The sequence below is a fragment of the Lissotriton helveticus genome, chromosome 1_1 (genome assembly GCF_964261635.1).
Source record: "Lissotriton helveticus chromosome 1_1, aLisHel1.1, whole genome shotgun sequence".
NCBI classification, from domain to species: domain Eukaryota; kingdom Metazoa; phylum Chordata; class Amphibia; order Caudata; family Salamandridae; genus Lissotriton; species Lissotriton helveticus.
In genome coordinates, this window is record NC_136057.1 from 1,240,629,579 (window position 1) to 1,240,656,871 (window position 27,293).

At 44.6% G+C, this 27,293-nt stretch overlaps 1 protein-coding gene across 3 annotated transcripts in view; it reads left to right on the forward strand.

Annotated features, from left to right (window-relative positions):
- Positions 1 to 27,293, forward strand: part of CELSR1 (cadherin EGF LAG seven-pass G-type receptor 1) — a 543,153-nt gene that overhangs the window by 255,903 nt on the left and 259,957 nt on the right. For all 3 annotated transcript variants that reach the window (XM_078679766.1, XM_078679759.1, XM_078679776.1), the window contains exon 4: positions 16,869 to 16,984. In XM_078679766.1, the coding sequence (XP_078535892.1) occupies positions 16,869 to 16,984 (116 nt within the window). The remainder of the gene's footprint in view (positions 1 to 16,868; positions 16,985 to 27,293) is intronic.

Here is a 27,293-nt window from a genome sequence, read left to right on the forward strand (position 1 = left end):
ACTGCTCTTGACGCCATGCTGCCAGCCTCCCGCAACACTCTCCTTGCTCCTCGTGGCCCCCTCCAATGCAAACGGGACTCTTGGCACCAAACTTGAGAAGTTGAGCCTTCAGCCGGGCTAACCTGGGACTGTGTCCGAACTGCTCTACATTGTGGTTCTAAATTTTTTTATTTGACACTGTTCGGCATGACCAGACAGCCGCTGTTGTTGCTTTGTGCTATTAGGTGCTATTTTACGTTTTATTCTTTCACATCTACTGACCTTTGTTAGTTTGGTCTTATTTTATTTATTAAATTAAGCTCTATTTTTCTAACATGTTACGGGATCTTTTTGGGTGGTGTTTTCGCTTTAATACTGTTTAAAGTTTTGCACAAATACTGTACACATTGCCTCTAAGTTAAGCCTGACAGCTCTGTGTCAAGCTACCAGGGGGTTAACACAGGTTAATTTGGGGTTTGCATTTGCCTTACCCTGAGAAGCATTGTGGTTGCTGCTTGACCAACGCTCACACCCCAGTGAACCAGTAACCCAATTTCTCACTGTGTAAGAAATTTCGTTATTTTTGTTGTAACTACAAACCTCAAGTAATAATCACTACCCTTGTCAGAATAAACTCTCAAAGTAACTAAATTAACCAAAACTGACCCCACAGGTAGCTATGGCCCAGGGCAGACGATCTCAACTTATGAAAATGTATATAGTATTTATCCAGTACCAAAACAGTCATACAGGCAAAATACAAGGCAATAGAATTCTCAAATTGAATTAGGGCAATAGAGTACATAGTAATAAACAAAATTACATAAAAATGATAAAAATCCAATAAGGGTAACCGGAGATATGATTTTTAAAATGTAATTCGAAATATCGCCAAGAAGCACAAGGTGCAAATGATAATCAATGTTTGCAGTAGACCTAGGCATGATTTGAGGCTGACTGCAATGTTGCATGGGTCAGACCAACCAGGTTCGTCCTGCTGAAAGATTTTAAATTCTGGCCTAGTCTTTTTAATCCATATCCACCACATGAGTACACTTCTAAAACCCTCCCAGGAATTCATGGGAGGCACTTGGAGACTTACAGGGAGTCGGGCATAGGCCAACAGCAGGGTCCAGTCTAGGTTCAGTTTCCACTGGTCTGCTGGGTGCTTCAGGGAAAAGGCCTCTAGTAGCTTGTCACCCTGTTGCCATACCAGAGGTCAGCCAACTCAGCCTTGGAGTACCCTTCTCTGCCCTGGAACCAATACTGGTCCAGTTCTTCAGAACTCCTCTCAAGTCGCAGACAGCAGGTTAAGTCCTCTTCTATTATTCCACAGGTCCAGAAAGAGTTACGAAGTGGGCCGCTGGAAGTGCTGCTTCTATGCCTGGTACTAGTTAGTGGGTGTGAAATACTTCCCGGCACGTTCCAACCAATGTGGTAAATGTTTCACGGTTCAACCCTATCCACTTTGGACGTTTTCAAGATGGTGAAAGTATTTTCTGCCACACTCGTATTGGGCTCTGAGGACTGGGTCTGTGAGAAGGGAGTGTACTACAATGATTCTAGTGTCCTCTCACATATAACAAAATAAAGGTTGGAGCAGGTACCATACCCACAACAAACCCAGAGACAAAAGTCTGGTAGGACAAAAGCAGGGTGCTTCAGTAATCAGAAACAGGATTCACAAGAGATGTCTTGGCATCCTGTTCTGTATCTTTCAAGTGTTCTCCCAGTGTTACACGTGGCTCCACAGACTTGTCAAGCAGGATGTGACACTGTAGTATCTAAAGGAGGCCCACAGTCCCCATTCTTCTTATTCAATGGAGTTCAGTGGATTCCTCTTTGTCCATTCAGGTTAGTCTGTTGTCTGCTTCTGGGAGGCATGTCATTCCTTTTTCACACCTGTTCAAGGCTAATCACTGGCTGAATGAAGCTAGGGAGCCAATGCAAATTAGCCTCCAGGAACTTCAGGCAGAGAAATTTAAATGTTCTAAAAGTTAATTGGATTTTTGATAACTATTAAATTAGTTGAACAATTGCATTTCTAGCTGGTCCCGTTTGCAATATACAGTATGAGTATTTTAATCTGTACTCTGATTTTATATATAGTACAGCTAGACATGCCACAGTGAAAAATAGCTTTTAGGACCTTGTCTTTGCAGGGACATGATAATACTAATCCTCTACATGTCCCACTTTTAAACACCCTGCACCCCATCTCGTGGTCTTCAAGTTTTACTAATATTTAAGAGTTTTTTTTCTCTGTCAAAGATTTATTTTGACAGGTCAGGGTGGAGAAGTGTGGCTCAATGGTTAGAGCGGCAGACCCTGATGCAGAGGTCTAGCCCGAGACCAGGGTTCAATTTCCCGCCTCGGCGGGTCTTGGGCTCATAATTCCACGGACCTGATAATTCTCGCCTCGGTGCCTATTCCAATCATGGAGTCCCCCTCTGCAACTCTGGGCAATAGCTTGCTTAATCTCCACAACGGCCCCCACAACGCTAAGGATGCCTGGCCTCCACATTGGTGGTGCCCAGGAGTGGACACCTCACAGGGAAAGCCAGGATGGGTTCCACAGCGGTATTCGTACAAGCGCCTTGAGACCCTTGCGGGTGAGTAGGGCGCTATATAAGTATCAATTTACATTTTTTAGTGTGCATGTTTTGCACTGTTACAGTCAGACGTGATGGGCCTGAAGCCATGTTTGCACAGCCACTTTACTGAACGACACAATAGGTGCTGTGGACCCTTAGTGGCATTTAACTATCCGGTCCTGGTGGACCACAGGCACTTTACAACTAGTTAGCAGGAGTAAAGTGTACAGCGTTCTAAAGACATATACTGCCCAACAAAAGGCAAAAGAATTTGGGGATAATACCGAAAAGGCAGATTTTCTACGAAGTGACTCTATTTTTATATACCCTACCTAATCACTTTGCATCCTGTTACTTCGTGGTACACCAGTTTCCCATCGCTACAGAATTCCTCAAAATGTGTCCCTCCTTTGCTGTACCTTTCCACTTTTGCTGTCAGCATGACTTTGATACCCAATATTCCCATGCGGCTAGTGTTACCCATGCACTGTTGTACAGAGCAATCTGTGTGTATTGTTGTAAAGAGTTGAAAGACTAAGGCGTCATTGAAAACTACAGTAGGAACTGCATACAGCTAGTGTCAGTTCCAGTCTTGGCTGGTTTTGTAGACAGTGCGACATAATTTGAACTCTTACCAATGCAGAGACATGTTCACACAACTCTGACTTGGCACCATAACATTTAGCTTAAGGGCTGTTGCCAATCGATACACATTGTTTTGAAGTTCTGTGTTGGCATTACATCATACTGTGTGTTCATCTGATTTTGAATTTGAATGAGCGCTGCTTAAAATTTGGTTTTATTTTCATGATCTGTAAACTTGATAATGTAACCTTGTTTGTATACCCAATATTGATCCCTGGGAAATTGTACAAGCCAGTGACACTATTGTGTTGAGTGTATTTGTGTGGTCTTTGAGCACATCGCAGTGCTTAATTTGTAAAACAAAGAATAAATGCCAAGGCACTCATCGGGATGTCACTGCTGCTTACACCACACATTGCCCCTTCCATGCTGCTAATGATGGTAAAAACACAAGTAATAACCATCCCACTCCTACAAGTGTGACAATTCAGACTATTTCAGACCCCCAAAGCTATGAGAATGGCTTGGGCGGCAGGTAATAGTCTTTTTTAATGTATATTGAATTAATAAACAACTGATGTGCTTATCTCTGAATTAGCCAGACAGGGCCACCTTGTGGCAGACTGTCACAAGAGCCAGGGTTGACAATTAAGTGCAGATGCCGAGCACCAGAAGTCACCGACTCAAAATAAGCACCGGCCTCATGTTGATGCAATTTTATGAAATTACAGATTGGTCAAGTGTAAAATGACTCAAATTTGTTAAACAAATATTCGCCGTGCCATAGTGGTCAGTTTGTTGCTATAAGAAGGACCCTGTATTGTGTTTCAAAGTGTACGAACAGAAGACACAACATTATTCTGAAAAAGGGTGTGTAGGGCAGTCGCAGGGGAAGAGCAGAAAAGGGCAGCTCACTATGTGAGGCGAATGTTCTTTGTGTGAAACTCCGCTTCTTGTATTTGCCTCGTCAACCTCTTCTCTACTCGTCTAGATTACAGCATGAATCCAATGGCCATACCAATTTCCTACAAGGTTTTCATGTACCACGACCTCCTGAGCGTCCAAGAGACCTCGTCGGTATCCCCATGGTAACTGATGAAAACTACAGCATAGCTAAACCCAGTGTCCTACTCTCTTCGAAGGGCAGGGGGATGCAGTCTTTTGCATCTAAAAGGATTTGCCCTGGCAGAGCCTCTCTATTGCCTCGCCTGATATGATGTACAGCACAAACACCACCTCATGTATATCCCCACGTCATTTAGTTTCTAGATTTTATGCTGTGTTAAGAAGCAACATACATTATTGTACTTGTTGTAGCACATGGTAAGAATGCCTCAAGCAGGTTTGCAGTTTGGAAGCGCTGGAGACTTTTATATGTTCTCCGAGTTCCTATTACACTCTTCCCAGGAAGACTTTAGAAAGGCATTCCAAAGGTTGCCTTACTGTATCCATGTGTCCCATGTAGTAGAATAGGCAAAGCCCAAGACTAAGGGGCTTATTTAGTGTTTGGTGGGCTGTACTCTGTTCTGCCAGGTCAGCAGATAGATGCGCGCTGCTTCCCTGGCAGACTGCAGTCTATCTTTTGCAGAATTCTCCACTAGGTAATCTTTGCTGTGGTTGGTCATGCTCTGAGGACCTGCACAACAATGTTTTTCTCAAGAGCAGTCTCTTAAAACGGACGTACATTTTAGAAAATCAAATAAAATCCTGCGGTAGCTAGCCAGGAATTAAGCTTCTTGTGGAATTTAATCAGAGAGGAGGGGGAGGCTCTGATGTGGAGTGGGTGTTTTCTCCATGCTTTAGTAGCTCTGTAAGAGAACACCTGTTCTCCTGATCTGGTCCAGTGTATGCGTGGAACGTGTGCAAATAGGAGTCATGTAGAGCAGAGGTGTCTAGGTGGTTGGTGGAGGGAGATGGGACTTTAGGTAGGTGGGACCGAAGTTGTGTTGTACCTTGAATGTGTGTGAGGAGTTTGAATTGAGCGGGTTTGTGTATCAGGAGCCAGCGTAGCTTCTTTAGGTGTGGTGTAATGTGGGTTCAGTGTGGGAGGTTCAAAATTAGTCTGGCTGCTGAGTTCAGAATGTCTGCCCTCAATAGGGCAAATGGTTCTACATCCTTTGACCAAACTGCTCAATATTAGTCGGGCTAACGGTCAAAGGTGTGTTCACGCTGGGCACCGGAGGCTCTTCAACAGAACAGAGCTATTCCTCCAACTTTAAGTACGGTATGGGAACTGTGAGTTTGTAGGGCAAAATATTACAGCATATTTGTGACTGATTACCTGTGCGCCACACTCTAAATAAAGCCCTAAATTTTAGGTCCTTATAACAAGTGTCCCATTAATGGGACCAGACATTTCTGTGCCTGGGTTTGCTTTTAACAGCTGGTATCATAACTCTGAAGGTTAGAGTAATGCGGCCAATATGATTTGGTCCCTGAGAGTCCACTAAGAAATGGGAAATATTAGAGATAATGAATCCCCCCACAATGTATCTTTTTTGGCTGCATGTTTGCCTGGAAATTTTGACTGCTTTAAGAAGCCAGAGTCCTTGGTGGAAACTGTTATGGTTTGCAAGTGTGCCGCATTATTCATTTTAATTCTGATGGGCCTGAAATTCCTGTTACTAGACCCATCGGAGTGATTGGCCGTAACGCCCAACCTAGGTCAATCTGGAGTATGAGCAGCTAGTAATGGTGGTCCTTACTTGTGGGCTATGGAACAGAATTACAAATTGGCTTAGTAACTTAGGAGGGGGCCACCCTACCATATTAATCATTAAAATCTGTTTAGCCAAACCAAGATCTTAGAGAATCTCTGCTCAACCCCTGGTGTCTAGAGCACAAGTAGCATTCTAACAACAGAGAAGTGTGCATTAAGTGCAATCAGAATGAACAATTGTAAAGTAATTCTAATCCGTTGCAAAGTACATGTTTTGGGGGGAATGTCCAGGTGCTTTTTAGTTGTGGTACAGTGCAGAGTTCTATAGCCAGCAAATTTAGGCAGAAAACAATTAGAGAACCATGACAAAAATGCTGCACTTACTACAGATACAACGATCAACAGTTCATAAAATAGTATAGCCGAGGCGACTGGAATGGTGCAGTAGTGAAAGACAAAATTATGCTGCATGGCTGACTAAATTATGCTGCAAGAATATGCAAATGATGTGGCATTGTGTGGTGCATTCTGTTGCAGCATTATTTTTGTAATATGCCCTTTTAACACACATTGATATAAAAGGATGTTTTGCAGAATACAAAGGCTCCTTTGGAAAGAAAAACATATACATTCACCAAATCTTACTGAACATATAATTCCAACACATCATATTGTATCATATGTTAATGCAGGTGTACGTGTTAACACTATTCCTTCTAACTCCAACATTAAAACAGCCTGTGTAACAATAGTTTACACGTGTGGGCTAATTCCGAGTGAAGCAATGCGGATTCACTCCTAAGAAAGCAATGAGAGATGTGCACACATCTGGTGTGTGTCTGCATTTACTAGGTTTCTTTAATTAATTGTCTTCAGTTTTGGATTTACTCTGTCACTCCACTTGCTCCTTTAAAACTACCTCTCCCCATTATAAAAGCTGTACATTATTGCGTTCTGCATATGTGTGAAGTAAATCCATTGTTAGAAAGCATTGTGAAATTCAAGACCTCAGACCCTCAAAATAGTAGTAAAATCTTTGGGATTTTTCTGTGCTGTCTCTACCCTTTTAAAGTAACTACTAATCTGAGAACACTGCCTATGGTGTAGCATTAATTTGCATAAACCATCAAATAAAAGATATTCATGACGAAGAAGAAATAATTAATACCACCCTCTTTCAATTGCATTAAATAAGTAAAATATTTCATTACACAGACAAAAGCCCTCCCCAACTTCATCCATTGGATACATTAATACTGTCCGGGCAATACTTTCCCTTTGTTAGTCTCACTTTAATACGTGTTTGCAACTGTCAGTAATTGAAAGGTGACTGGTTAACTTTTGCAGTGACTACCAGTGTATTGCACTAGGAGTCCCTTGTTTCTTTCAGTAATTTTTTTGTTGAACTCCACATATTCTGCAGCAAATGGTGGACTATTAAGCAAGTGAGGCAAATCTACAATTACCCACAAAACACCACAGCTGCAACACCCAGTTGGCCCAAGCATATGTAAAGAAAATACATACTTGGTCCAAATAAAATTGATGCAAACAGTAAACATTTATTTTTTATATCACTAGAAACAAGAAAGGGAGCCAAACCGCTAAGGATAAATATCGTTTCAATTAAAGTTATTAGTCACATCTGCTCATGTAACAATCAGTGGGAGTGATTGTACTCCCATTCCACCCAAAGATATGCGTTGCTTTGGTTCTTTTTAGTGGGACTGATCTGAAAAGTTAGGCCATCTCACGACATGAAAAGGTAAGTTAACCTGGTGAATAAAGGTACCTTTGCATTTAGAAGTATTTTTGGCACCCCGAAATCTGTGTAGATGGTCTCCTGAAACCTATATCTGATGAAGTCTCTGCGAATGTGGACAAGCTGAATCAGATGTTGCGTGTGTTAGACTTATTGTATTTGTAGTATTCCTGTTGTAGTTTACATAGAGGTTGTAACCCTTCAGGAGCAGCTAAACGCCCGTTTACGTCCACAAGAGATTATAACAAAGAGTGAGTCATGTGATCCACCTTGTGTTATATATTTACGGTTTTGGTTTTCTGCTGCTGACAAAAGCCTTACCCAAGTCCATCGAACTGAGATGTTTACACTATCAGGCCACGTTGTCACCTATTTGCATAGCTAATTAACAGCAACCAACGCCTGAAAGTGCTCAGTTAACTTTTTCAACATGCCTGGTGCGGAATTGCACACTGTATGCAGCAATTTTAATAACTTGTGTTTGTGCTGCAAAAACGGATTACATCAAAGTCTGCAAATTAAGCAGCAGGTGGTGGATTATGTGTCAATTGAGACAAATTCAGATTTGAGAAAAGCGTTACAGACGCACAATTAATTGTTTTCCATGTGGACAGGGCGTGGCTTTTTGTAGTATTGATACAAAATTGCTGATCAGCTCATCTCGGGGAACCTCGCTTCTTTATAGATGTAATGTCAGTTACTGCGCTAGTCTGAGGGGTTTGTGAGAATGAATTACTTTATTTGCATGATTAATAAGAAACATTGTAATCCGCTACAAAGGAGGAATAAAAAGGATTGGGAATAAATTGGATACATCATGAACCATGCGAGTAAAAAAGAGAGAAATTAAAAAAGCAAAAAGTATTCGAATCACCATGGTGGGCTAAAAAAGGGAGTCCTGGCAAAAGCCAACTGAGTCGAAGTGCAGAGCTTCCGCCAGAGGTGGTATGCCGCGGAGGGGTAGAAACTGCCGAATCCCCGCGAGACCCGGCGGTGTACATTCTAGAGGTCGACACTTTGGTTTGCTGGATGGGCCCGAGAGCATAGTATCTGGGATGCTCAATGATCGGAGGGTTGTTACAGTGCAGTGCATTTGGCGTATGTCGTGTCATTGACCAATAACAAAATAGGGGAATGGGGGGTCAATCATGAGCGAGGGATTGTGTTTGTGCTAAGTAAGTCATATTTTTCTAAAGCGCATGAATGCAGACGTGTCTTAGCGTTAATGAGGGATATCACTAATCAAGAGACCGGGAGACATGCTTCAAACCCTGGAAACAAAGAGCCAAGTCTTCAAAGATTTTCTAAAGACCTGCCCGCTTGTTTGAGGGAGGGATTGTGTTTGAGCTCCATTCTGGATTCCCGCATGTTTGGTTATGGACTGTTTAATCAGTGTCCGCTTTTAGTAGAAATTTTGCAAAGCATGCCATGATTTGAGGAGTTGACGCCTTCCGGCAGAACAGGATTGCTCGGCGGCAAGATCTTACGCCATTGGCGTTAAAGATGGTTCAAAGGAAGATTTTGCGCCAAGGTAATAGAGCTGGGATTATGCAAAGTATGTGAGGATCTAGGTAAAGTCTGAATTTGTTGTCCTCTGGAGGTTGGTGCCATTTTGGAATGGCATTGACAGAAGGGAGCAGCCCAAGTCTGGCATGGAGCGCTTTTATTTTTAGGTGCTTTCTCAAGTAGGCACCCATGTATGACTGTGCGGTTGGATCCTTGAATGTATTTATGTGCACCCATGCATGGTTGCGCAGTCTAAATTTAGCTTTGTCTTTGCGCCAGGAGAGCTACTTGATTTGTTTATTCAGTGCTAGCTTGAAAGCCTGATAAGGTAGGCTTTTTTGCCATGGTTGATCCGCCTGCAGGTATTTAACTGTTGCTGCTATTGTCTCTGACCAAGAATTTGGATTTGGGGGCGTGTTAGAAACTATTTCTTAGTGAGTTTGGATGAGCCTCCTTTAGCATTGAAGTGTTATTGAGAAAAGAGCCCTCTTGTACTTGTTCTTTATCCTGCAGCCTAGTTCCAATCTAATTTGTGCCGGAGAGGCACTTTGTGGTAGTAAAAAAGTAAGGCGGAAGACTTTGTCTGAGCAATGTTGAAGAAGCTTGCAAGCTTGCCACGGAAACTTTCCAGGCCGTATGTTAGCACTGGAAGGTACTTTGCCTTAATCGCTATTAGCAGTGGCAGCCAGGTTGGACTTGGCGGTTTGCTTGCCAGGCCCTGGAGTGCTGAGATTTGCGACACCGACCTTGCATTCAAAGTGTTTAAATGCAATACATGGGACCAGCGACCCGGCAGCGAAACACCTCGATATTATAATTTCTACTTTTCTTGATTACCTGTTTTCCAAAAATGACTATCTTTGTCTTCTCAAGGTTAATAGATAACTCATTGGTCAAGCAGTATGGGTGTTGGGAGTTAGCCGGTTTTGCAAGCCTATACCAGAGAGGTTCAATAAGACAATGCCGTCTGCATATAATAGTCAAGTTATTCATTTTTGGACCAACTTTGGAGAATGAGACCTGGTAGAATCCAGTTGAGAACACAAATCTGCCTGGTATAAGTTAAATATGGTCAGGGCTGTCGCACAACATTGTTTAATACCTTTAACTATCCAGATTTTGGCTGTTACTCTCTTGTTGCAGTCAAGTGTAAGCTGGGCCCAGTTCTCAGAGTATAGAAGTAGAATTCCTTTTAGCAGGTTTGGCAAGATATTCAAATGGACTAACTTTCTCCACAGGCGATGTCTATCGACCTATTAAATGGCTTGGAAAGGTCTACAAAACCGGTGTACAAGGATAGTTGCTTCCTTATATATTTTCCTGTTAGCACAGCCAAAGCTTTCAGATTGTCGGCGGTGCTCAAGGTTGGGCAGACACCTGTTTGATTTAGCGGAATTACATTTTTTTTTGTAGCTCAGGATTCCAGGTCCTCTCGTAATAGGCCCGCAAATAACTCTGCATTGGTATCGAGCAAGGCGATTTCCCGTATTGGTCCTTCTTATAGATGGGGTGTATGACTGCCCCTTTCCATGAGTCAGGGACCCTGTTTTCCTTAAGGCAGGAGTTGATTATTTTACCTAGTTGAGTGCTCCAGAATGCTAGATCGTGTTTTAATACCGCATCAGGTAGGCCATTTGAGCCTGGGGCACCACAGCTTTTGCAGGACCATGATCTAGCTTTGATCTTTTGTTCCTTGAAGTTTAAATGTAGTTCTCTGCTGAGTGTGCTCGGTGATGGTTCATCTGTGTTCCGGAGCTGGTACAGTTTGGAGATGTGCTCTACCCACTGTTCCTCAGTCACTGTGTTTCCTAGGGCTCCAGCGGGCCCTTGCTCGAGTTGATTAAGGATTTACCATACCAGCTTTCTATTTTTTGCATTACATGCCTCCACAATTCTTACCCACTCCTGGTCCATGCGGGCCTGCTTGGCCTCCCATTTCAACTTTTTGATCTCCTTTCTTATTTCAAGAAACGATTTGGGGTGTGCGCTTTCCGTGTATTGGGTCTTTAGGTTTCTGGCTGTTTTATTGAGTCGCTGCCTCTGTTGCCTTAAGGCCTGGGTGCACCAATGCTTTTTATTAGGCCCTTGCACGAGGCGTTGTCGTTGGGGGGCCTAGCTTTTTTTTCTCAAAGAAGCCAGCATAGTCTCCCAATTTGAAGTCATGTCCAGGTTTGCCCCTGTCACTGTTGCTAATATAGCTTTCCATTTCACGTAATTTTTCGTGGATAGTTTAGACAATCTTATTCACAGCCAGTGACCTCCTGGATCCTGTGTTTCGAGATTTGTCATTTGGTACACGTACTGGTTGTGATTTGGTATTTTTGTGATCTGAGGGTGGTGATCACTCTCATATCGGACCTCTATATGGAAGCTCTGTATGTCGTGAAATATGGAGGTTTAAGTGTAATCCAATGTCGACTCTGAGTTCCTAGATTTATGTGTCCTGGCCATCGGTGAGTCAGCTGGCAATCTGCCATTGAAGACCTCAACCCTAGGGCCTCCGTGACTCCGACTATGGTATGATCGCATTTATTGATGGTCATACAGTGCGACCCCTGCAGTGGAATTTCCATCTTCGGGTCTTGGACCCTTTCTGTAGTGCTGCTCTTGCACTGATTGGCCATGTTTGGATAGAAGTCTCCGGTAATGACCCAAGATATCTCACCGTGCGTGGCTCGTAGTTTTAGTAATTTGTTTCCTGTAGAATTGGTTAGATTTCATGATAGAGGTTGCTTGTGATCCTGATTTCCAGTTTTGATGATGATTGCTAGCATGTTCGCACTTTCAGATCTTGTTGACTCGCATTAAAAATGTTGCTAGTTGTCATGTAGGTTGCTGAAGGGTTTGTATTCAGAGAGATTAGAGTAAAAGAGCAATTTTTAACATTTCACAAAGTATTTTTTTGGGACAATATTCTTAGAAGGTGCGAATGGCAGCACATCCCTAGAGACTGGCCCTTATCATAGCATGTTACCTTACTTTTTTGAGCGGTCTCATATCCCCTGGTTGGGACAGTACATAGTATCCAGCAATAATCTAGGATAAGAAGTTTCTTGCGCTGCAACATTTCCAGATGGTAGCATGCTTCCTGGATGTCATGTATTCCCTAGCAGCAGTGGTGTCCGATTCCTCACTCCCTCTTACTATGTATTGAAGCAGGATGAAAATAACCCTTTCTTAGAACTTTTGCCAGTTTTGCTTCTTCCCATTACCGATTTTTGTTCTTTTTGGCAGAAGACACTGGGGTCAACCAACTCCAATGTGACCCCATTCTCTTCAATCTCTATCCAACAAAGGCACCGAAACATAGTTGTCTGTTCTTTCAGTTCCAAAATTACTGTAGCTTTGGACCACAGCAGCTTGTACTTGCCTATTGATCCACCTCTAAAACCACTGTAATCTATCTAGGTATTTCCACAATCACTTTTGCCCTCATTTCTTTACCTACAATCCTCCTTTTGTGCCTCAATACACTGTTCATCCAACAAATGTTCAGTACTTTAGCTGCTGAGGTTTCCCCATAGCGATGATAAGGTTGAAACTGTCCTCAGGAGAGTCATTTACAAGTGTCAAGTAATGAGGTTGAAGAGAAAAGGGGTAGAAAATGAATCCACATTTTCCCCAGAAGAGGATGATAGCTGATTGGGTGAGAATCTGGGGCTAACCAGGTTAAAATGCAGATGGTGGACATGTGAGGTTAGGATGAGGCCCACGTTTGTAGAAATGCAACTGACCGGATATTGGGTAGGAAGATTGGATCCGTACAGACCTGAATGCAATTACATGCACATGTTGGGAGTGGAAGCATTGGATAAAGACTATGGTGCGATCCTGATTGGTCCAGAGATATTGTAATGAGAGACAAGTGGGAAGTTGGTGCCTGACGCATTGGGGTGATCAAAGGTGGTTTCAGGCCAAACGTAGAAATTGAGAATTTGTCGGTCCAACTTGCCCGGGAGATGTAAATAGTAATCTCAACACAGCAGTGCCTGTTCGTGTACATATGATGGTTTGAAGGCCTCTGCCTTTGCAAGCCAACTGTGAAATAAATGTCCTATCATAATGTTCATGGGCACATCGGCGCCGTTTACTTCCCAGAATTACACCGGCATAGGATAGATTCCAGCCCAGTTGGACAAAAAAGAAGCATTTAGGTAATTTCAGACCCTAAATATATGCCATTAGGTATTTGGTTGTCAAATGTAAGCCAACTAGGGACTATTAGATGTGTTGAAGTGATCGTGCTTGACATGCATGAGTGGTTTACTTGTGGTGATTGACTATTGGGTACGTATATTACTTGACAAGCCTTCATTGTGATATTCACATGTCCAGTAAGGTCCTTAATATCTCTTACAGTAGAGGCCAGTAGCTGGTGTCTGACTGTTGGTGCCAGAGTCTGGTGAGCACACACCATGCCAAGCAGTAGCATACTTTTGGATGTGTGATATGGAAGACTTTAGGAGATCGGGTGATAGGTTTGATGTCAGGTGGTAGATGTGCCAAAAGTCAGAAGAGGGTGGTATTGAAACATGTGATCATCTTTCTGGTTGCTCGAGAGTTGTCAGTGACCATTCTGAGAAATCAGGTTCAGCAGTGGAAACTATCCTCTCCAGATCCAACACAAATCAAAGAGGCAGTTCACAACATGGCAGCCATTCTTCGACAGTGTGTGTTTTTGTACCTTTGTGCAATGACCTGCCAAATGTTACAATCTACGGTGCACACTCACACCACGTCATTAGGGATACTATTTCCACTCTTGAGCTTTTCATCTACAGGTTATTGTGGTGGTTTAATTTAATTCATTCAATGGATGCAAAATGAGTTCAATACCCAAAATGCATTAGGCTATCACACAAGAATCCAGGACTGGAAATAGTGTCAATAATAACCCATAGGAAATTAGTCAACCTTTACAAATCACGTGGGAGTTGCTATAACATACATGTTCCACAAAATCATCCTGGATTGGAAGTTCTATCCTAAGTGTGTAAAGAGGACCTTAGCTGCACACCTGCCCCAGTTCCATAGCAATCTCTACCTAACAAAATGATTCCGAGCCAAGACCAGTGCCCCCGGCGGGGCGCACTTTATTCATCTGCACTACAAATGGACATATTAACTTGGAAAGACTCTTCGTGCAAGTGCCAAGGCCACTCAAGTGCATAACAAATAATGTTTTACATCACTCCCACGGAAGAGTTCTCGAAATCGAAAAGCAAACAAAACCTACTAAATCGAGAAACCACTGACAGATAAAATGTCATGTTAAACAATTCGGGGCACGTTAAGCTTTAAATCACTATTGTACCTTGTTTGCGTGCATCATCTTGTGTGCATCCAGTTCGGGCTGGGGATAGACGTGGCATTCTTGGGTGGGGGTGGGGTGTGTGGTGTTAGTGAGTTGGTGAACACACGGGCAAGGGGGCCGCCATGTTGTGCACGCGCAGTGATGACTGTAACCAAGGGCGCGAGCAGTACATTCCTTGCGTTTCCAGGCAGAGCCGGCCTTTGGTGATCCATTGTCTCTTCTATAAAGATGCTAATTGCCCCTTGGATCCCTTCTCGGCCTGTTATCTGCTGCGGGACAGCTGGAGTCTGCTGTTACCCTGGAGGTGGCAGTTACCGTGATGAGCGGGGGCTGACCTGAGAGTCTCTCGTCCGTCAACATAATGACTCCCATAACAGTGCGGGAAGTAGAGTAGTGCAAAATGACCAGACCCCTACACACACGTTGTTATTCCCTCTACCCTTCCTCTCATCCACTCACTCAGAAAAGAGCCACCTCAAAAAACTTCAGTTTTGGTAACCGCGTAGATCTGGTTTCTTGCCAGTGCTTGAGACGCTCCGGTCTAGTGTCTGTGAGGACCAGGCCTGCCGCCAGCACTCATGGTTGGCATACAGTACCAGATAACGTGGACCAAATATCATCTGACAAAGATGTCACTCCTAAACATCGATTACAGAAATATCGTCCCATTGGAGCTAATAATAGAAAACCTATACCCAGCTGAGTAAAAATTTTGACGAAGATATTTAGGGAACAATATTTATGCTAGACAGTATCTTTTGTTATCAATATTCTGACACAGCCTTGACTTTCAGGGGCTGACACAGTAGGCTCCTGGCCCCTGTCAGTGCTCGGGCCCACTGGCGTCATGATGGTGTTCTGGAATGCTTCCATCAGGTGGCGCCACCCGTTCTGAAGACATTAGGGCAGTAGCGGCTCCTTGAGGGAGTGCTGCGTGGCGGTGGGGCAGGGCAGGGTGGGGGTTAGTAAACTCCGGCATACGGACGAACGGAGGTAAGAAAATAAATAAGTAAAACAAATTACATTGTGCGCGCTGTTGTGCATTGTAATACGTTTTATTTATTTCTTTACTTACCTCCGTTCGGCCGTATGCCGAAGTTTACTACCCCCCACCCTGTCCCGCAGCACTCCCTCGAGAGGCCACTACTGCATTAGGGTCCTGGCCTGTGGCCAGTGGTTGGTGCTCTTAGGTTTATAAGTAGGGGTTGTTGTCTGTAGTGGTACCGCTTAGCAAGATCGTGTCAGGGGTTGGGCGCCCTCTGGGACTGAAGGGGTGCGTGTTATTTCCCCTTTGGGCTTCAATGCAACTTTTCATAGTGTGGAGGAACCTAACATTATATCATTGGCTAATTATTCTTCCAGAGTCTGGTTGTATGAGCCTATTTGCATGCTCATTTTTTTCAATAATGATGATAGTAATTTTATAGATGGTCCCTGCTCAGCACAATGTTGCCCTTTCTGAGGGCTGCAAATAGCAGGTGCTGTTATTACCCTAATGACGAGTGCACACGGTATCTCCTCTCTGCCTGATTCCGAGTTGGCCGGGGTTCCTGCACCCAGTTCTCCTCGGCGCTGAAAAACTGGGCCTGATTTTAATGGGCAGTATTCCCACCTGGAAGAATCTCATACGGCTTTGGCTGTAGCTGCAGACAAGCCCCTTTCTCTTCTACCTTTTTAGGCAGAGGGAAGCATACAGTGCTTCGCCTTGATAGTACTTCGCTTCCCCTTCACTCAACCTACTCACCCCAACCCATTTCTCTCCACGCTCCACCCCAAAGAGAGGCCAGAATATACATGTCCCACCTGCTCACACATTCATGTCAACGGAGAGCATTTAGATGAAGACATTGTGGAGGGGCTGTTAGTTAGGGACAGACCCTATCATACATGCCAACCCGCCCGATTCAGGCGGGAGACTACCCACTACAAGGCTAGTCTCCCGAAACCAGCATGCAAAAATCCGATTCCTTGGAGGGATTCTGCCGACAGGGACTGGTCTTGTGTGATTCGGAGTATTTACTCTCCGTAACCTGCTTCCCCACACCAGTGCACGTCATATTTGTCACACCCTCTTTGCCTGCCATAGCGCTTTCTCCATGCACCTGACAGGTAACGAAAAAACTTGGTATTTTCATTTAGTCCCAGTACATGACAGTAGACCAGATTCAGGCCTTAAAAGAAGTCAATGGGAGAAATATATTCTCCTGGTTATTTAAAAAATATATATCTCCCACTTTACTCTTCTAAAATGTTGGCATGTATGCCGTATGTAGAATCGAAAGTTATTGAATCGCACTCCGTGGTATTCAAATTTCACATTTGTGATTTAATGATTAATCAAGTTGGAGGGCGTGCACTGAGGTATCGTCCCCTAAACCTGGGTGTATGAAAATAACTGCAGTATGTAGAATCGAACCTTTCCCTGTGCGCTGCCTCATGCGTGACATGCCCGTCTTCTTGTGGTTACAGGTTTGCCACCAGAGAGAGGAATGCCCTGCTGCTCTACAACGGGCGCTTCAACGAAAAGCATGACTTCATCGCCCTGGAGATCATAGAGGAGCAGATCCAGCTGACCTTCTCGGCAGGTAAGGCGTGAAGTCTGTTTGCTGACGTCACTTCGGCAGCTTTTGGATAATATGATGCCTTTTCACGTAAATTGGGAATTTGCACCAGGTACAAATATAATTGTTGCATTGGTAGGTCAACACAAGTGTATGCGCTGTTGTTATGCCCCTGTTCCTTATCAGAAATCACATTAGTGTAGAAGATTTTTCTGCCTCCAATTTTTTTTTCCTCCTATAGTTATTTATTTATTTATTTATTTATTTATTCAAAGTTTTATATAGCGCGAACAAGATCCTTACAGATATCGGAGCGCTTCACAAAGACAGGGCAGGGGCAGTAGGAATGAACAGAGATAGTGGGAGCAGTATAATAGTCACTAACATGGTAGGATAATAATAACATACATAAAACATATCAATATACAATCAGGTAAACAAGTAATATAAGACGGCACAAGTCATTGATCCCACTACAGAGGTGTTCAGGTACACCTTGGGTGTGTGGATGGCTTATACCAATGACCTAGTATAGAGAGATCACTGAGTGGGGGCCTCGGGAGAGTGAATCAGTAAACCAAAGTGTATCATATATTGGTCGGTAGTAAGAGAGTAACGTAGTAGTGTCCCCACCAAGTAGAAGTATAATGCCAAAGGACAAGGTGAACAGTGATACAAAGCAATGCAGAGTCTCTGATCCAGCCCCTATAAGGTTCAGGAGATCTTGGCCAGAAGGATGGTTTTCACCTCTTTCTTGAAGAGTGCAGTGGAGGAGATAAGCCTGGTTTCAGGAGGGAGCGCATTCCAGATCCTGGGTGCCATTCCTAAGAAGGAGCGCTTGTATGTTTTCTCTTTCCGGAATCTACGAGGTTTCAGGAGTAGATTTTTTGCACTTCTATTGGATCTCGAACCTCCTGATATAGACAGCTTTTGTGCGAGGTAGTTGGGTGCATTGTGGTGCACGGCCGCGTGTGTCATAACTGCAATTTTTAGCTGTATTCTGGCTTCAAAAGGCAGCCATTTTAGAGACTTTAAGTCTGGGGATATATGCGAATGTTTTCTTGAGCCAGTAATGAGTCTCGCGGCAGCGTTCAGGGAGGCTCTTAAGGGTGCTGTTGTGGATAGCGGGAGTCCGCTGAGGGCCACAATTCCGTAGTCTATTCGAGGGATGACTAAAGCTTGTACAGCAGTTCGGAAGTCTTCGGCAGGGAGGAAGGGTTTAATTTTCCTCAGTGTGTTGATTTGGAAATTAGCTCCTTTTGTGGCTTTGCTAACGTGCTGCTGCATGTTGAGCTTGGCGTCGAGTGTGATGCCTAGGGATTTCGCCGAGTCCACGATGGTAGGATGGACATTGAGTGCTATTAGGTTATTGAGCCAGGTTTGGGTGGTGGAAATTTTCGCCGGGGGTGAGATGAGTAGGAACTCAGTTTTCAGAGCATTTAGTTTGAGGTGATTATCGGCCAGCCAAGATTGAGTGTTGATAAGCGTGGAATTCAGATGTTTGATATCTTCCGGGGATTGTAGCTTTAGGTAAAGTTGTGTGTCGTCGGCGTACATATGGAATTGGACATTGGAGGCTTGGAGCAGGGAGGCGAGCGGTTCCATGACGAGGTTGAACAATGTGGGGGAGAGGGAGGATCCTTGTGGAACACCTAGATCTGCAGGCACGGGTGTAGATAGCACATTGTTGATCTTGAACTTCTGAGACCGGTTGTGAAGGAAGGACGAAAACCATTTGAGAACAGTTCCCGATAAACCCATTCTAGTGCTTAGCAGCTCCAGCAAGTTCTCATGGTTGACCGTGTCAAATGCTGAAGAGAGGTCAAGAAGGATGAGGAGGCAGGACTCATTGCGATCAAGAATTTGGAGGGCGTCATCAATTATGTGTGTCATAGCTGTTTCTGCGCTATGTTTCGCTCGGAAGCCTGATTGATGAGGGTTGAGGAGGTCAAATTGATCAATGTGTTTTGTTAGTTGGAGTTGGACACATTTCTCCAGCAGTTTGGCCAGGGTGGGGATATTGGTGATGAGCCGGTAATTGTTTAGGTCACCCGATTCAGCTGTAGGTTTCTTGAGTATAGGCGTGACTTGCCCCACCTTGAGGGAGTCTGGAATGAGGCCTTGTTGTAGGGAGCTGTTGATGATTTTGGTCCAGAGAGGGAGGAGCAAGGGGATGAAGTCTTTTACAGCATTAGCAGGTAGAGGGTCTGTGAGGTGATTAGAGGGCTTCAAGGTGCAGAGCAGTTTGTGTATTGCTTCTTCCGAGTAGGTATCGAAGTACAGCCAAGATGCCTTGTTTTTAGGTTGAGTGTTAGACATTCTGATGTGGTTGGGGAATCTGCTTACATCCATGATGAGATCATTTCTTATGTTGTCAGTCTTTAACTTAAAGAAAGCAGAGAAGGCTTCACAGTGTGGGGTGTCGCTTGTTGTGCTGTTTGATTGTAGGGGTTGTGTCTTTGTTTGGGTCTTGATTAGTTCGAACAGCTTTCTTGGCCTGTTTTTTGCTTGGTCCAACTGGCGGCTAAAGAAGTCCGACTTTGTGCGCTTTATTTTCCTGAAGTAGGCATTTGTCTTGTTCTTAAGCCTTTTGAGGTGCAGTGCTGAAGGGTCCGATCTCCATGTGCGCTCTGCCATTCGCATAGTACGCCTGTCGTCATTGAGTCTCTCATCATACCAGGGGTTAGAAATTTTGGTGGAGACTCTCTTCAGTTGCAGTGGGGCGACTTCATTGACTATTGTATTCATAGAGTCAAGGTAGTGGTCTATCAGTGAGTGAACAGCCGAGGTACCTGAAGGGGGAAGGAGGCGATTGCCGATATGGGGAGGCAGGGTAGAGGGGTTAAGATTCTTCATGTCCCTTTTCCATGTTTTGGATTTGATTGGTTGAGCCGGGTTAGGTTTAACTTTTTCATTGATAAAGAAGGTGATAATGTGGTGATCTGACCAGTCGCAGCGTTGTATCGCATCCAGTTGTGTAGAGTTCTCTTTGGCAATGATGAGATCGAGTATCGAGCCTTTGTCGTGTGTTGGTCTATCGCATATTTGGGTGAGGTCAAGCGCATCAAGGAAAGTTTTGAGACTATTCACCACTGTGTCTTTCTGATCGCTCCAGTGGAGATTGAAGTCACCCAGGTAGACTTGGGTGGTCTGCCGACCGGCATTGGAAGTGATCATGTCCATGAGTTGTTGGGTGAATATGAGATTGTCACCAGGCGGGTGATAGATGAGATGTAAAGCACAAACTTGTTTGCCCTCGCTGGTGATGTCGAGGCAGAGGAGTTCACAGGAGGAAAGGGAGGGGGAGTTGACTTTCGTAACGGAGAGGTTGCTCCTAAAAATGCATGCAATTCCCCGCCCGTCTTGCCAGGAGATCTGTCTAGCCTGATGATGTGATAATTGGGGGGGACTAGTATGTCCATAATCGGGGTAGAGGCTTCAGTAAGCCACGTTTCCGTTAGAATGGCTAAGTCCAGATCCATAGCTGAGACGAGATCAGCGATGTCGGAGGAGTGTCTCTGGGCCGATCTGCAATTGAGTAGGATGCATTTCAGTTTGGGGGAGAGAAGGGTGGTCGAGCTTTCTAGTGTGAGGGGAATTTTTCTGAGGTTGTTAGGGACGGAACCTCTGTTGTTGAGTGTTGGGAGCCTCAGAGGGTTTGTAAGAATTGTGGGTATGGGGATGTGTGTGTTGGATATGTGTTTTACCGGACCTGGGCCATAAGAGCGTAGGAGAGAGCATAAGTCGCGGTCCGACAGTGGGTTGAGGACACGACTGGGGCGGTGGGAGTTATTGCGAACGGGGATAGTCGGCCAGCGCGGGTGTCGTTGGAGGTGAGGGTATGTAGGGAGGGTGCGTCGTTTGTAGTGTAGAGGGATGGTAGGAGGTAGACTGGGCTGTGAGGAGAGAAGGTCTTTGATTGCGTGGACATCTTTTTTGATTTGTAGAATATCCTCTTTGACTTGTTGGAGGGTGGATAAAGTCAGGTCAGGAGGTGGATTGGGGTTGGTGGTGAGAGCCATTGGTGAATGGTTGAGTAGTGAGCTGGAAAGCGGGCAGGGTATCGAGGGGGGGGATATACTAGCGTTGTTGGAAGGTTCTGTGGTGCTAATAAGTGGGATGGCGTTCAAAGTGTGGGCGTGTTTGTGGGCGAGGGGTGTGGGTGAAGTAGGTGAGGGCGGTGGGTGGGAGGCATAGGTAGTGCCGTCAGTGGGAGATGGTGCCGGAGAGTAGAAGAGAGAGTGAAGGCTGAATACAGTGGGGGAGACAGGAGGGTAGTGAGGGCTGAGAATAGGAGGTGGGAGAGAGGGGGATGTTAAGGTAGGGGAGGCGGTATGTTCTGTATGTTTTGTTGGGAGGGTGAGAGTGTCATGGGTGGGAGTGGGGAGGGAGCTGGGGAGGGAGAGGTGTCCGCTGTGAGGGGGCTAGGGGGGGGGTGAATAAGCTCCGAATGGTGGTGTGTTCAGATGGTGGCGTGTTGTGGGTGAGAGTTGTTGTGTCAGGTGTGAGAGTGTCGTGGGTGAGAGTGGGGAGGGAGCTGGGGAGGGAGAGGGCTCTGCCGTGGGGGGGATGGGAGGGGGGGGGTGGATAAACTCCGAGCGGTGGTGTGTTCAGATGGTGTCGTGTTGTGGGTGGGGGTTGTTATGTCAGGGGGGAGAGGGATGGGGGGTATGAGTGGGGGTAAAAGGGGTCAAGTTAGAGGGGCGGCTAGCATATGAGGTGGAGAGATTTGTGACTGTGCTTGGGGAGTGTGGGGCGTTAACAGCAGGTGGGCCATTTACGTGGGTGCTGGGGGTAGAGGTGTTGTAGGCGGGGGCTGCGACGTCAGGGGTGATAGTGCTGGCGGAGTTCTGGGTGGGGGTCCGCAGCTTGGCAAGGTGCTCTTTGAACTTGGGGAACAGGTTGTCTAGTAGTTCCAGGGTCTTGTCCGTGGATTGAATTAGGACAATCCCGTTATTGTAGATAGTAATGGTAGCCCTGCCAGGGAGGAGGTGGGAAGGTGTGATAGAGAGAGTTAGGTCATGAGTTGTTTTCCTGGTGGTGGAGACGGTGAGTAGGGTTAGGAACGCTTTTCTCCATTGGGCTCTGCGTGAGGTGTGGAAGATGATATCAGTATTCAGGGCTCCATTGCCCGGTGAGAAGTAGGTGTCGGCCAAGGGTGTTTCAGGGTGCGACCTCAAGAAGTTATGTTTAAAACGTTTAGTGGCTTTTTTGGTGAGGGTGGAAGGGTAGTTGATTCTAAAAGTGTGCTTGCCGTTGAGCTCCATTTTAGAAAGGCTGTGATGTTGGGTGTAGGAGATAGGACGACAATAAAAACTGTCAGCCGTTGGTTACAGGGCAAAGGGGTGACACTAGTGAGTGACCAAAAGAATAAGAAGAAGAAGTCAGTGCAATCCAGGAACAAACAGTGCGTTGGTGAAACTTACATAAAGTATCCTATGTGGGAGGTAGCAGTCAGCTTGCACCATGTGCAAAATATGAGAGGTAGAACCGGTTAGGTGGAATCAAATTTACACATCAGAGTGTAGGAGGTAGCAGCGGTGTAGTCTAGGTGTAGAAAGTGGCAGGGTGCAGCTTACATGACTAAACGAAGTGAATGAGGTAGTAATAATCAGTGCAACAACGTGAAGTAGCTTACATCGAAGAACCAAATAAATGAGGTAGCGAACAGTGAGTGATAGTGATGGAGGTGAGATAGGTGCAGCTTACCCCATATACAGTATAAAAAATAGGGTTAAACTACTAATGAATTAATGAATCCAATACATGTGCAAACAAATTACTGCTAATATCAGTCAAAATACAGGTAGCAGAATATAGGACCAATACCTAAAAAGAAAACAAATAGTTGTAAACTGTGAACACCCAAGGATATATGAGGTAGCAGTCGGTGCATTACAGGTAAGTAACAGTTGCATAAATATTGCAATAGAAGTTAGACACAATCACAAGATACAGGAACGTGTCGATACAGGCTAAGTAAAGTGCGCAGTAGTAGAAATTAGTCTATGTGTCCGGTTCTTAGGTCATGCTCCAATAGTGAGATTGACTAGTCCATGATGGCCGCCACTGAGAGAGACCAGTCTAAAATGGCCGCCAAGAAGGGGAGTTAGAGACAGTAGTCCTCTTTTTGTTGTTCTTGCTTTGAGAGCAGGGGAGGGCAGTTTCACATTCTATTTGAGTAAGCCCAGATCTTTGCCTTCTGGGAGGGAGTCTTATCTCTATTTAGTTATAGTAATAATGAACAGGTGACCCATGCTGACTTTTATGCTAAACCTGTGAATTAATTTACTGTTTATTTTGCATTAATTTGCAACATATTTACACTCTTCAGAAACTATCCGATGCCGCTTGAGTACTTTAGAAATGGAACAGCCATTTTAACTTGCATAATCTCAATAATAATGGCAGTTACTTATTTGTGTTGGGAGTGACCTGTTCCCAGCAGTATGTAAACACTATATCCATTATAAACCTAAATGTACATGTATATACATTTCGTGTTTGCAGGCGTTGGCTTTCTTCTCTGCATTTTGGTATCGTTCATGCATTCTCTGTTTTTGTGATGTCTTAAAGTGCCCTCAGGCGACCATAAAGTGAGAGATTTGTGTTTTTTAAAGCATTTGTTTAAATAAAGCTACATGAATATTTTGGTACAATAGCAAACGGTCACTACATCCAACTCCCTTCTGTCATGAGGCCCATGAAAAAACCCACTGCCTTCAATCTGTTCTAAAGTCTCCCACAGCAGCAAGATGCTGCGGAGTTGGGGTACGCTGTGATGAACAAAAAAATCACAACGTAAAAACAAAGCTGACCATATCTTCTCTTGGTCTTCAAAATAGCCTTTAAACAAGCCAATATTTCTGGCCTTGGGCGCCAGCCTTTGCCTTCGTCCATAATGATGATGTTGTGTCATGGTTTTTGTAAAACTTTTGGGCCCTCATCAACCTAAAAAAAAGATTTTTCACTAAAAGCAAAAATATTTTTGGGGGTCTCAGAACACGCACGTTGTCCTAGTTATATCTGCAAGTGAGGGGAACTACTCTGTGTGCGAATGTGCTCCTTGTGAAAGGGCAGAATGCCATCAATCACAGCAAAGTTCGCTAATGGCTGAAGGGGGCTGAACCATTGACCCATGATACAGTGGATGGACTAAAAATGTGAATGACGCAATAATAGAGCAATGGATGAAGCGAGCTGGCTGAAAGCCCAGGTAGGTAGATATATTATACATATCATTTTAGTAAAATCAAATGGTCTTGGCTAACGCCAGTCCTAAAGTAGTTTATGCTGTTATTCCTGTGACGGTTAATCTCCTCTTTGAGTGGAAGTACAAGGCCGTGAAAAGTAGAGTGGGCCGTGCCTTTTGTGACAACCTGCCTGAAGGTGTAGCGTGGATGTTCAGGCTGTAACTGGTCCTGCTGTGCAAGCGGCCTCCCCCCTGTTTGACCTGTGCGCATAGACGTTTTTGTGCTGGATTTTTTCTTAACTTTGACGAGGAGCTGCGAGGGTGTGTGGTGATGTGGTTTCGTATTCTGGCTGAGCCTTCACCGTATACTCAGCTCGCCGTCCTGCCTGTCTCAACCTGACTGGGATTGCAGCAGAGACACCCTGAGGAGGCCTCTGGGTTCTCCTCCAGCTTCTGCGCCTGTGATTGATGCTGTCTGCTGCACACTCTGTTTACTGGCTGGATTATTCTTAGAAACGACATCTGTCGGACCAGCATTAATGTATGTTTCTAAATCCCTACAGCCCACATGACAAAATAATTAAAGAAGTGTGAGCGCGTGCTGTCACAGGGCGCTATTGTCCTCAGGCTCACATCGGTCAAGAAATCCAACATGGATAGCACACATTTTTTAAAGGAATAACTGCTAATATGTGTTCTTCTCTTGTTGTGCAGTGTTATCTGTCTTATTCATATGTCAATGATAGGAGATTGACAGTTAAACATGCATAGCTTTTCAGAACTTTTAGATAATCACAGGGGAAAATGGGACTTTCTATTTAGTCCTTCTAAATGTCTAATATTGACGTCTTATAAAACTATTTAGCTTGAACTAGAGTCGAAAATGTGACTGCTCAAGAAAAATACTAAGAACATATTTCGTCCCTCTTCCTTTGCCCTGTTCATATCTCACCAATGTGGTACTGTAGATGTAGTGTGTCACACACACACCCTATCACTTATTTGCTGCATCCATCTCTAAGGTAAACAATGCCACATTCACACACCTGAGATAATCACTGCTCAGAAACCTAATTCTCACACTATAATCCTCAGATGATGGCTGTAGTAAGGCTGTTGAACAGCCGCCTTCTCTAATACTTTACTTCTCTCCCTAAAGTTAACAATGTTCCATTCTCACATCACAGCACCAGCCTCAATTCATGGCTTTAGTGTGACTGCTTGACTCCCATCCTCATCCCCACAAATAAATCACATAGATTGATCAGTTTATTTTTGTTCGAATTTCCAATGCACACACCACCACCTTGAGATCACTGCTGTAGTGTTGGTGCATGGCACTCACGGTCACTCATGCTTTGCAACCCACCTTAAGGAAACACTCTTCAATTCTTATGTTCCCACATCACCACCTTGAGAACATTCAAGGTTACGGGTCTGCTGTGTCTGTCTTTCTGTCTGTCGATCTATATATCTATCTGTCTATCCATCCCAAAGGTGAATGGTGTTTTCAGTTCTCACACCATATTCCTCAGATCACTAGAGTGGCAGCTGGCCACTCGCTACTAGTGAACTACATCTGTTGGTAAGGTTAGCTATATCTATTAAGATATAGTCCTGTTCAACTACTTGAACAAGCAAGACTGCTATTATCATTAATAACGTAAATAACAAGCCATGCAACAAACTAATTTTTCAAACCATAATCCAAAAACACATCTTCCATGATATTTTGAGTAGTAATTGATTTTAACTTGGAGGGCAAACTTGAATATAGACCAGGGCACAAGTCTTAAAAAAAGAAGTGGGGGGACGCTGTCACCGGAAGTGACGTCACGACAGGAAGTGACGTTTCGAAAGGTGCCGAGCTCCTCGTCGCAGAGAGGCCAAAGAGTGAAGTCCAGCTGTTTGGCAGGGGGGACGGCGTCCCCCTGGTAAAATAAGTGGGGGAACGCCGTCCACCCGCGTGGTACCCCGACTCAAGCCCTTATATAGACGTAGTTTTACAGGATTACCCCTCTCTGTCTCAGTGGCCGCTCCGCAACCCCTTCCCTTTCCATCGCATCAGAGGAAAGCAGCCACGTGTTTTACATGCTTGAAAGTACAGGCATCTGCCAGCCTGATCAAAGGCTTGCTGGGCTGAAGATCTCACAGCCCTGCTGGCAGTGACGGCATCCGTCCAGAAAAAGCTCTGTAAGGATCCTCCACCTCTCGCTGCATGGGAGTGTCGCTGATATCCCTGGATGCTTTGGGTTTAACCCTTGAAGTGCCCCAGAGCTGACTGTCTATCAGTGATGTCTCACATCGCTCTTTCTCAACTCTTGAGATCAACAAGTCTCACTGACTCACCTCGGAATGTGAAGAGTGAAAGAAGGTTCTCTGATCATTGGCTGTCCTTTGACAAGATTAGGCATTGTGATTAGGTGGTGGAGTCTACCGTTTCATTCTTCCCTCCTGAAGCCCCCAGCTCCTTTCTGGGTAATTTTTTCTTCCTCCTGCAACCTGCTGGCCCTGCCTTCACCACCGCAGCCCTTTAGGTAAGTGCTTTATTGAATGTTTGAGTGTGTATGTATGTTTTTAATGTATGTGTATTTGCACATGTGCTTGTTAATGGTTGTGTGCAAGGGTATGCATTTATATGCATGTGAATGGGTTGGTGTGTATGTACCCTCATGCGTGCTTGTGAATACATTGGTTGAAGTTAGTATGTGAGCACGGGTGTGATGGTAAAAGGATGGGTGTGAGTCAGTGCTTAAGTTGAGCCGGTGGTTTCTGGTGCTCGGCACTGGCACTTAATTTTCAACACTGGGGCTTGTGACATTCTGCCACAAGGTGGCGCTACTGGGCAAATATCGAGATAACCACAACAATAGTCAATTATTAATTCAGTATGCATTAAAATGGCTATCAACTGCCAACCAAGCCATTCTTATAGCTTTGGGGGCCTGGAATTGTCCAAATTGTCACACTTGTAAGAGTGTGATGGTTAGTTAATGTCATTGGCAGCATGGCAGGGGCAATGTGTGATGCAACCTGCAGTGGCCTTCTGACGAGAGCACGGCACTTAAATATATATTTCACAAATTAAGCACTGTGAGTGTGTGTGCCTGCATTTGCTTGTGGATGGGTGACAGTGAGTAT